The sequence below is a fragment of the Hyla sarda genome, chromosome 1 (genome assembly GCF_029499605.1).
Source record: "Hyla sarda isolate aHylSar1 chromosome 1, aHylSar1.hap1, whole genome shotgun sequence".
Taxonomy (NCBI): domain Eukaryota; kingdom Metazoa; phylum Chordata; class Amphibia; order Anura; family Hylidae; genus Hyla; species Hyla sarda.
The window spans coordinates 380233295-380245599 of NC_079189.1; the positions used below are offsets into that span (position 1 = coordinate 380233295).

The 12305-nt window shown below is 42.1% G+C and overlaps 1 protein-coding gene across 1 annotated transcript in view; it reads right to left on the reverse strand.

Annotated features, from left to right (window-relative positions):
• Positions 1-381: 381 nt before the first annotated feature.
• Positions 382-12305, reverse strand: part of TUT7 (terminal uridylyl transferase 7) — a 108375-nt gene continuing 96451 nt past the window's right edge. Inside the window, exons 31-37 of the mRNA XM_056566469.1 lie at positions 12228-12275; positions 8401-8492; positions 6253-6368; positions 5739-6052; positions 4436-4512; positions 2616-2673; positions 382-1187 (exon numbers count right to left, since the gene is read on the reverse strand). Of these exons, the coding sequence (XP_056422444.1) occupies positions 1120-1187; positions 2616-2673; positions 4436-4512; positions 5739-6052; positions 6253-6368; positions 8401-8492; positions 12228-12275 (773 nt within the window). The 3' untranslated portion in view covers positions 382-1119. The remainder of the gene's footprint in view (positions 1188-2615; positions 2674-4435; positions 4513-5738; positions 6053-6252; positions 6369-8400; positions 8493-12227; positions 12276-12305) is intronic.

Consider the following 12305-nt stretch of genomic DNA (forward strand, 5'->3'; position numbering starts at 1 on the left):
CAGTAGTGAAGAACACTTTACAGTGATCTTCACTGTTGCCTCTGATGCAGACGTCACCGCTGCCTCCTCCACTTGCCTGCCGCCAGTCCCAGCTGCCTGTGTTGGTCCTCAGAGACCATTCACAGATCGTCCTGGGGGGGTGGGGCTTACAGAAATGGTATCCCGCTGGTAACAGCAGGACTTCTGCCGTTAACCCGTGCGATGCAGCGCATTACCGGGTTAACTGAATGACTTTATATCAACGCCAGGATGCACGAACTACCTGCATAACTTGACATTCTTACAAGTCATTCTGCGGGAAGGGGTTAATGCATGTAAACTATTTTTTGACCCCTGCTTTAGGGAACAGAAGGAAAAAAAAAAAAAATAAACAGTTTTTTGAGCATTTCTTTTTATTATCACACTACAAACCTCTTTTCTTATTTCCTATTTTTGGACATTAGCAGCAATTTCAGGAACAACCCGCTTTTAAAGTAAAATGTCATGCAATAAACCAAGAGTTGTGTCTCAGAAGGATGTTGAAGACACACGAGAGATGGAGACTAAAAGAAATTGTAGCAGATGTACCATTACATCCAATGAGATATTTACATAAAAAGACTCAAAATAGAGTTGGCCAAAGAATTATAATAAAATCGTATGTGTAAATACAGCAGCGCTTCACAAATGGATTCAACAAGGACTCCTGACAATTAATAAATATAATTTACCTCTCAAAAATAGTCATTTCTGTAAAAAGAAAACAAGGAATCTTCAGTCCATGGGCCACCATATATAAGATTAATAGTCTGCTGCAATTAAAATATTATGGGGGATGGGGCATCAAATTCAAAGTATTTAATACTTCTCCAACTTTATATACAAATGTATATCAGTGGAATTTTTGTTAAAATGTTCAAATAAAATAAATTAAGAAAAGGTGCCCATGGTAAGAATTTTACATTAAAACAATTCTTCTAAACTTTACACTTTGAAATAAAAACAAAAACATTTATCAACATCCAATATTTCACTGCTGCTGATTCTAGTAGAAAGATGTAAACACTGTTCCAAAAACAAAAAGTAGAGGCGTGTTCCTGGACGGCCAAGGGCTCCTTCTCTGGCAGTGTACATCCACCCTTAAAATTCCTGGTGTGCCTTCTTATAAGAGGCTTTTCCCTGAGTCATGTATTTAGTGGAAAGGCTGCCTAGAACAAAAATAATAAAGTGAAATCAACTGGTGGAGCAAAAGGAAAAATACATTATAATACATGTTGGTGGGAGGAGCTGTGTTCGGAATGTTAAGCAAGGCGAGGCGGGAGGGAATACTGTCTGCCAAAAGAGTGCCCTTTCTGTATGTGCCAAAGGTAATGTCCAGCAGGAGGTTTTCCAACACACTTGCTGAACATGGTCCATTACTAATGTATCAACAGGGTCATACATGTAGAAAATACAGCAGAAAAAAGGAAGGCATTTTTAGGAACGGCATTAAAATGGCTTATAACAGTTTGCCAATGGATCCATCATTAAATGGGTACTCCGGTGGAAATTTTTTTTGCAAATCGACCGGTGCCAGAATGTTTACGATTTTTAAATAGAAGCAATTTACAAATCTGTTAAACATTCCAGTACTTAGCTGCTGTATACTACAGAGGAAGTTTTCCTTTTTTAAATTTCTTTTCTGTCTGACCACAGTGCTCTCTGCCGACACCTCAGTCCGCGTCAGGAACTGTCCAGAGCAGGATAGGTTTGCTATGGGGGATTTGCTCCTGCTCTGGACAGTTCCTGACATGGACAGATGTATCAGCAAGGAAAATAACTTCCCCTGTAGTATACAGCAGCTGATAAGTACTGGAATGATTACGATTTTTAAATAGAAGTAATTTACTAATCTTTTTTAAATCAAATGGTGCCAAAAAGTTAAATAAAAATTCACCAACGGAGACATCAGGATATAAGCAGAGCCATCTCTATGGCTAGGCCAACCTACCCATCACAATGGTCATGTCAGTATACATATAAGTATTATGAAATATGTTTTGTTTTAAAGGCTTAAATTTGCCTGGTCCTAGAGGGGTTAAAGGAGTAGTCTAGTGCAGACAATTCCAACTCCTTTGTGCCAGTGCTGAAAAAAATATAAATTAAAACAAACTTTCACTCAACTTCCTGCGTTCCCCCGGAGCGCCGCTACAGCTGATCGGTCCTCCGGTCTAGTCTTCTGCCTTCTTCCTGTGCACGAATCACCACATGGAGCTCAGCCTACCACTGGCCGCAGCAATGTCCCAATTCAGCCAGTGATAGGCTGAGCGCCATTTGAGGGTCCGTGCACAGGTGGAAGGAAGAAGATGGGACTGTGGGACCAATCATCTGTAGCAGTGCTCCGGGGGGAAAAAAAATTAAAACGAAAAACACTTTCTAATTCTGGACAAAAAGGGTTATCGCTCAGTTCCATTTACGTTAATGGAACTGAGCAGCAATCACACACAGGCCGACGACAAGAGCGGCTCTGTTTTTCTAATCTTGGATAACTTATTATATGGCTTTATTTATAGGAGCAATCACACCCAGGGTACATTACATAATCTGTACAAATACTGTTAAACACCCCAATCAAACTATTGCACAAAACTATTTACCTGACTGAGGACTGAAAGATATCTTCGGTTTCCTTTTTTCATCTTGTAATTGAACTACCTGAAATTTTATCGAGAATTATTGTCTGGATTTACACCTCCAACAGTATTCATTACAAGCCTTTTATTTTTGTGACTACAATACTAAAATTGTACACAAGAGCGGACATGCTGTATTTTCCCATATTTTCGCTATTCAACATCATTTGAGATTACCAAATTAAGTTTGGGCCTGTTTTGTAAGGATTTGTCTGATAAAACGGAGCACTGTAGTGAGTGATCATTTATGCATATAGGGGGGAGATTTCTCAAAACCTGTCCAGAGGAAAAGTTTCCCATAGCAACCAATCAGATTGCTCTCATTTTTAACACGGCGTCTCAAAAATGAAAGAAGCAAAATCGGATTGATTGCTATGGGCAACTTTTCCTCTGGACAGGTTTTGATAAATTGCCACCATATTTTTTTTTTTTTTTATCCACAATAAAAAAAATTTACTGCCCAGATTATACACAAAATCTGATTGTCTTTTAAATGGGCACTGTCATTAAAATAAAATTTGATATTGGGCTTCTGTTCTTATAAACATTTCTAATATACTTATAATTAAAAACATATACATACATATATATATACATATATATATATATACATACACACATATATATATATATACATACACACACACATATATATATACATATACATACACACATATACATACATATACATACATATATACATACATACATATATACATACATACATATATACATACATACATATACATATACATATATACATACATATATACATACATACATATACATACATATACATACATATACATACATATACATATATATACATATATATACATATATATACATATATATACACATATATATACATACATATATATAATCTCTGTATATCTATCTATATATCCCCCATTGTGCCCAAGCTGTAAAAAACAAAACAAAAAAAAAACCTTAAATGGGTACTCCAGCGCTAAGACATCTTATCACCTATCCAAAAGGATAGGGGATAAGATGCCTGATCGCGGGAGTCCCCCGTGATCTTCCACACCGCACCCAGTTAGAATCAGTCCCGGAGCGTGTTCGCTCCGGGTCTGATTACTGGCGATCACGGGGACGGAGCATAGTGACATCACGCCCCCCCCCGTGTGACAGCAGGGAGAAGACCAGGACGGAGGACTAAAGACCAGTAGCTGCGCAATGGGAGGGAACAGAGGTAGGGGAGTTGAGATTTTTTTTTTTTTTTTTTTTTTGCAGGATAAAGAAAAGCAGCGCTGGAGTACTCCTTTAAGTCTGAATATTCTGCCACTAGGGATCTCCCTCCTAGTGCCGGCCGCATTTAGACTCTGCACGAGACCTGACTTTGGTCTCATCCCGGCCGGTCAAGTGCAGCGGGACATCGGCGATACACTGCCTTTGTTCTGTGCCCTGTCAATCATGCAGGGCAGAGAGAATGCTGTTTGCAGCTAATCACTCCTCTTTGCGATACACGTGCAGAGAGGAGGGGATCGAGAAGAGCCTGCTGCAATTGGCAGTCTCTTCTATGCTGCGCTCCCTAGTCCGAGCTCAGCATAGAAGGGAGTACGGATGTTCACCCGGCACGGCTTCAGATGTTGATAATGACAGGTACTCTTTAAGCATTTAATATGTTATTATTTCTGCTATCACCCAAAGCAGTCCCCTTTTCGGGCCTGTGGCTCACAATCGGCTCTGTTTTTTTCTAATCCTGGATAACCCCTTTAAAGGCAACACTGCATTTATAGTGTGAAATGTGTGCACACAATTACCTGGATAAACCTTCCCTGGTGTTTCAGTGGACTGGATGCTGATGGAGATCCAAATTGTGCTTCAGACTTGGGACTACCTGCCATTGAAAACAATGAAAATCATTCTAGAGAGCGTTAAGAATATTCAGGAACATAGGGGGGAGATTTATCAAAACCTGTGTAGAGGAAAAGACAGATCGCTTCTTTTATCATTCAGAGGCCTCTTTTTTAAATGAAAGCAGAGAGCCAGAGCCAAGGACATATTGATATACATATAGATAGATACACACCCCCCCCCCCTACGGATAGAGACAAGGATGGAGACAAGGATAGAGACAAGGATAGAGACAAGGATAGAGACAAGGATAGAGACAAGGATAGAGACAAGGATAGAGACAAGGATAGAGACAAGGATAGAGACAAGGATAGAGACAAGGATAGAGACAAGGATAGAGACAAGGATAGAGACAAGGATAGAGACAAGGATAGAGACAAGGATAGAGACAAGGATAGAGACAAGGATAGAGACAAGGATAGAGACAAGGATAGAGACAAGGATAGAGACAAGGATAGAGACAAGGATAGAGACAAGGATAGAGACAAGGATAGAGACAAGGATAGAGACAAGGATAGAGACAAGGATAGAGACAAGGATAGAGACAAGGATAGAGACAAGGATAGAGACAAGGATAGAGACAAGGATAGAGACAAGGATAGAGACAAGGATAGAGACAAGGATAGAGACAAGGATAGAGACAAGGATAGAGACAAGGATAGAGACAAGGATAGAGACAAGGATAGAGACAAGGATAGAGACAAGGATAGAGACAAGGATAGAGACAAGGATAGAGACAAGGATAGAGACAAGGATAGAGACAAGGATAGAGACAAGGATAGAGACAAGGATAGAGACAAGGATAGAGACAAGGATAGAGACAAGGATAGAGACAAGGATAGAGACAAGGATAGAGACAAGGATAGAGACAAGGACAGAGACAAGGACAGAGACAAGGACAGAGACAAGGACAGAGACAAGGACAGAGACAAGGATAGAGACAAGGACAGAGACAAGGACAGAGACAAGGACAGAGACAAGGACAGAGACAAGGACAGAGACAAGGACAGAGACAAGGACAGAGACAAGGACAGAGACAAGGACAGAGACAAGGACAGAGACAAGGACAGAGACAAGGACAGAGACAAGGATAGAGACAAGGATAGAGAGAGCTATACATATAGACAGACACACACACACACACACACACACACCTACCCCATTATCCAGGTACCAAAGATGTGCTTTAAACCGGAAGGAGGCACTAACCTGCTGCCCCTTTGTATTGAGGACACTCCTTTTTTATGTGACCTTCCCTTCCACATATGAAGCAGCGCTTTTCCCTCAGTTCTTCCTGTCGCCTCCACTTTTCATTGGAAGGTTTTGGAGTCCTTTCTCTGCAGGCTTCAAGATTGCTTCGGGCTCCCTGATTGGGCTTCTTGGGTGTGGTGGACTGCTTGCCCTCCATATAATAGCCATTGCCTTCCATACTATTATTCATTTCCTTATCTTCAGGTTTTCTCTGTCGTCGCTTGTCTACATATCTTTGGTTTGTAGGCTTTTCATGGTTTCGCCTTCTAACTCTGCAAAGCAGCAAGATGGACAAGCAAGTTACAGAATCCACCTAGCTTTTTCTGCAGCATGTAAGAAAATTGTTCTTATATAATCTCTTCCAAGACCAATATTGAAAACTTTATATTTCCCTGACCTGAACAGGAGCTAAATTAAATACCAAGAAAGCCTGTATTAACTGTATATTCTTTAAAGAATGCAAAGTACTTACTTTCTCCTCATAGGGCAGTCTTTCATAAAGTGTCCAATTTTGCCACAAATGCGGCAACATCTGTCATTGGGAGCAACTTCCCCTTCAGTCAAGACATCTGGATCAAAAAAGTACTCCTACAAAGAAAGAAAAAAATTAAATGTAGAAAAAACAAAGCATGGAAGAGTTTTTTATTAATTTTTTATTTTTTTAAAGGTCTGCTTTCTGTATCTATCCTAAGGCAGTATTAAAGCTAGCTTTAGTGTACATTTTAAAAGGGCACTACTTTATCACATTATTTCATTTTGTTGGAAAAAATTTTTTGCCACAGCTTGCACGTACTACAGCCCACTACAAGCTGCACAGGGCAGTTCAATGTCAGTGCCGCCAGACAGACTATTATACTCAAACCAGTCTTGCTCTCTTTTAACCCCTTAACGACCAAGGACGTATATTTACGTCCTTGGCCGACTCCCGCGATATAACGTGGTGTCACGCGGTGACCCCATGTCATATCGGGACCCGGGGCTAATAGCGCGCGGCAGCAATCGCAGTGCCGCGCGCTATTAACCCTTTAGACGCGGCGTTCAAAGTTGAACGCCGCATCTAAAACGAAAGTGAAAGCTGCCCGGCTGCTCAACGGGGCTGATCTGGACTACCGCAGTGAAAATGCGGTGTCCCGATCACCTGGGACACGAGCGGAGGTCCTCTTACCTGCCTCCGGCGTGTCCCCTCGGCGATTGATTGCTCCAAGCCTGAGATTCAGGCTTGAACAATCGACCACCGATAACGCTAATCATTGCAAAGCTAGGGCTTTGCAGTGAACAGTGCTGGCAATCAGTGTGTGCAGTGTTATAGGTCCCTATGGGAGCTATAACACTGCAAAAAAAAAAAAAAAAAAGTGTAAAAAAAAAAGTTAATAAATGTGATTTGAACTTTTATTAAGGAAAGGGTTAAATCATCCCCCTTTTCCCATAAAAAAAACACCATGTAAATAATAAACATATTTGGTATCGCCGCGTGCGTAAATGTCCGAACTATAAAAATATAATCATTAATTAAACCGCACGGTCAATGGCGTATGTGAAATAAAATTCCAAACTCCAAAATAACGTATTTTTGGTCGATTTTTATATCATGAAAAAATAGCAATCAAAAAGACCAATCAATACAAAAATGGTATTGATATCAGATCACGGCGCAAAAAAGGAGCCCTCATACCGCCCCAAAGTTATAGGGGTCAGAAGTTGACAATTTTAAACGTATACATTTTTCTGCATGTAGTTATGATTTTTTTACAGAAGTACGACAAAAATCAAACCTATATAAGTAGGGTATCATTCTAATCGTATGGACCTACAGAATAAAGATAAGGTGTCATTTGTACGGAAAAATGTACTGCGTAGAAACGGAAGCCCCCAAAATTTATTTTTCTTCAATTTCGTCGCACAATGATTTTTTTCCGTTTCGCCGTGGATTTTTGGGTAAAATGACTGATGTCACTGCAAAGTAGAATGGGTGGCGCAAAAAATAAGCCATCATATGGATTTTTAGGTGCAAAATTGAAAGGGTTATGATTTTTAAAAGGTGAGGAGGAAAAAACTAATGTGCAAAAACGGAAAAACCTGTGATCCTTAAGGGGTTAAACACTCACCTAAAGCTAAATTACTATATTCCTTTAAAGTGTCCCCGTCATTTAACAAAACTTTGACATGTCAAAAGTTTTTATAGTCTGTGTCTATATATGAACTTTTTATAGTTCAGACCCCACCCATTGTTAGAACAAGCCGGGAGAAGCAACTGAAATCTCAGTTTAGTTGCAGGAGACATGCTCCATTAGTACTGTATGGAGCCATCTCATTCAACTGGACAGAGATTGCCGAGAGATGTGGAGTGAAACACAGTATTCAATAATTTTTTTAAATCCCGCACAACAGGCAGAGTTAGAAAATAAAAACTAAAACTCTCCCGCTGGTTCTCCATTAAGTTGCATAAATGAAAATATTAAAAAGAAAAGACTTTACGCTTGATCATAACATATTAAAGCTAGGCATTATTTTGTGAAAGTGCCAAGCACACAACCCAACAACATCTGTGTAGACAGGATATAGACACTGGTAATAGTAAACCACTTTTCCGACAAAAAGCTAGCTACTAAAACTTCATTACCATTTTGGATGGATATTCCTTGGGGATTCCTTTTACTGGAGTGCCAAATACTCTTCTCCCATTGATAAAAGCTTTCATTATAAAATTTGTCACTATGAACAAAAAAAAAAAAAAAAAGGTCGAATTTTCACATCAGTGCCATCAAGAATAAGGAGATTTTTTTGTACTCACTGTAAAATCTCTCTTGTAGCCTTCATTGGGGGACACCTATACTGATGGGTATATGCTCTTGCCACTAGGAGGCGCTGACACTAGTTTAAAAAAAATAAATAAAAAAGTCGGCTCCTTCCTGGCAGCCCACTGGAAGTGAGGTAATCAGTTTTGTCACAAAGGAGTAGGAGAAGCCAACAAGAACATGTCCGAAGGACGCTAGAAAATAATCCAGGATTTAAAAAAAAAAAAAAAATAAAAAAAAAAAAAAAAATAAACAACCACCGGAAAAGATCATCCGGACCAAAAGTGAAGAAATGGGTGTGTGCGGTGTCCCCCAATGAAGGCTACAAGAAAGATTTTATGGAGAGTAGACCTATACTTTATTGGGAGACACCTATACTGATGGGACGTACCAAAGCAGTCCCCCAGGGTGGGAGAAACAACCACCAGAGAACTGGAATCAGTCCAGAGACCAAACTCAGGTGTCCACAAGGCTGACGAGACCCCAGGCCAGAGATCACCAAGGCACAGAAACTGAGCTCTCAGAAGATCCCCTTATCCATGGAGATGAACTAGGATGCCAAAAAGAAGGAACAGTCCTCTGAAAAATTAAAAAACCCGGGCCAAATAGAGAGACAAGAAGAGGTCAACGAGGATTAGCCAGAATCATCCCAGATGTATATAGAAAACAGGCGGGCTCCGCATCATACACAAAGGGGTGCTATTAAGCGTATCAAATAACAATAACTACACAAAAAGAGAAAGAAATACGCAATATAATGCACACCCACAATAACTGTAATCCAAAAAGTATATCTTTATTACACATAAATAGTACAAAAAGCAGACAATACAGTTAAAACCAATTAAAAAAGGCCCAATTGGCCACTGCACAAACGAGGGGGGGGGGGGGAACCCCCTACCAAAAAGAAGGGGAGAAACCCCACCCAGGGCACCTGCCTCCACAGATACACAGGTTATCAACCTATCATACAACAAGAATATTAAATCAATACAGTCCTGTCCCCACAACACCAATAATATGTATACAACCTGAATATCCTAAGTATACAGCACAGGGGACTGGTAGTAGAGGACAATAGATGGAGGAGTAATGCGGCAGGTGCCCCCCTAAAGACCCCACGCGTTCCGTTGCCCGTCAGCAACTTCCTGAGGAAGTTGCTGAGGCACAACACCCCTGAACAGATGCAGAACAGATGCAGACGCAAAACCCCTGTCCCAGGGGCCCGCCTTGAGCACCTGGAAGCACTGTAGCTTGACAGTTAATCCGGGTGACCGGAACGCCCTCCAACTTGGCAGGACATGGACCCAAAGAAGGAAGGAGCTAAATGCCATGAAAAAGGGGCATCCCGAAAACCGGAGAGAGCTACATGGAAACTGAAGGCACCTGAATCACCTGAAAGGCTAACACTGAAAACAAACAGGCAAGAAAGGAGCAGAATACCCCGAAAAGGAGCATCCCGGAACACCAGATCAGACAACCTGGGAAGTGGAGATTCCAGAGTCCCCTGGAAGACTTACACCTGAAGAGTAAGAAAAACAAACGTCCACGAAACGCACCGGGCGACAAACTTCCATGACAAGACAAAGTGGTGCAGTACAAAAAGATTGCCCCACAAAATAGGGTTGTGGAGAAGTCCGGGCCAGGTCACTACACATGCTCGAGACCTCAACCATCACCAAGGCCCAAAGAACCAGGAGAGCTGCCCAGAAAGAAGTCACGCCACAGCATCCCAGAACAGTGTCCGAGACAAGGAGACTAACTGATCATGGACCCCTGCGGTCTGAGCGGACCAGAGCCCCCCAAAGAAACATCCCATCAGAACTGGAACGGAGGGGGGTAACAAAGGGGAATCCAGCTGGGACTGCCAGATTCTGGGCAAAGGAAGGTTAAGTCAGAAGACTGGTGTCAGTGCAACGCAACTGATACTGTCAAAAGGGAAAGAAGAACACTCCCTTTCAGGGAGAGTGTGCCGAAAGAGGAGGAGAGCAATGGTAGGACCAAAACAACAGACGTTGTCAAGACCGGCTGTCGCAGAGCCCGAAATATCGTGTCATGACCCTGATTGATTCTAGTCAGTAAGATAAGACCTCTGCTAGACTGGATGTGTGCCGACATCCCATCTGAAAAGCTGATGAAAACTGCAGAAATATCTGAATAAATAAGAAAAAGATGGTCTAAACATGAGTGCTAAAATTTATTCTTAAAGCATACAGCCCATGCCTTTATATATAGGATTCTACTGTGGAGGTGGTGAATATCCACACTTGGGCATCTACACAGTCTACACAGAGACTTTGGTTACTATATGCAGACAGTCTGACTTACAGGTGGAAAAGGTCCCATAAACCCATAGACACACTTTGTGTGGCTGACTGGTATGGGTCCATAGTATTCAACAGGTCACTCCTTCGGTACCCCACTGTTGGTGCGAGGTGTCAGAAGTGCCAGCCGTGGATGTGGCAGCTGTGAGATGAGTGCCCGGTGAGACAACAGTCTGGCCTATTGATATCAGGTCCAATCCATGCCCACACAGGGATACTCCCATGGTGACCTTGCGCTGGATGGAGCCTGCGGAGGAAGGGATCATGTAGTATGCCATCTAAGAACACCCCATGGATGGGTGGCCGTCAGACCTGACAGAGGAGGAACCTCAAAAGAGACCCGAGCGACTGCCAGGAACACAAAAGAGCTTACACACAGCATGGCACTCAGTGGTAGGGGAGAACAGGAATTAAATAGATCCCAGATAGTTTCAAAGGTAACGCGAAATCCCTGGCAACCAGAGACATACCTTAAGCGGCCCAATGTAATTTGTGTATAGCAGGTCACCTTACAGGTTAACTGAAGCAAATAAAGCAGCCCCCAATACAGAAGGAGACCCTGCAGATATTAAACTGATAAAACAGATATGGCCAACTAAGGCTGCAATAGCGCATGATTGCCATTAGGGGGAGCAGAAATATAAAACCGTGCAATACAATTATAGGCCACAAGAGGGCGCCAAACTCAACCTAATTGTCCGAGTGACCACGAAGAAGGGTGGGGAACAAGGCACCCTGCACTGAGACGTCCACACTATTGGAACAGTAAGGAAAAACCACGTTGGCAGCCCCAGGAGTGGCGACGGCATGGAGCAGCATATACCAGCATCATACCAGGCCAAGATAGCTGGCCGAGCAGGGGCAAAGTGGGGGACCCGGACCCAAGGTACAACCTCCAGGTGCTGGCCTTTGGCGATAAGGGGGTTGACTGCCCATACTCTTCTGTTCCGTGCCCCTTTGTCGCATATGGGGGGGGGGGGGGGAGGAGAAAACAGGTAGTGCCATGCTCCTGAACCCCCACCTGAAAAAGGGAAACAAAAAAAGGAGATAAAAACCTAACTAGACATGCCTGACAAGAAAAAAAAGAGAAAAAAAGAAAAAACACAGGCCTGGGGAGCTCCCAGACCTGTGTCTTGCCTCCTACTAACACTAGCTAAAAACTGATTACCTCACTTCCAGTGGGCGGGTATATCCTGCCAGGGAGGAGCTTTTTTTTTCCTAGTGTCAGTGCCTCCTAGTGGCAAGAGCCTATATCCATCAATATAGGTGTCCCCCAATAAAGAGTGACCGAGAAATATAACAATATGCACAGACTTAAAATTACTTACTCTTTCTGGATAATCCAGCTCCAAGGTTGTGAGTTAGGTCAAAAGGATCTATTTTTACAAATGGAGAAAGTTAGAGCA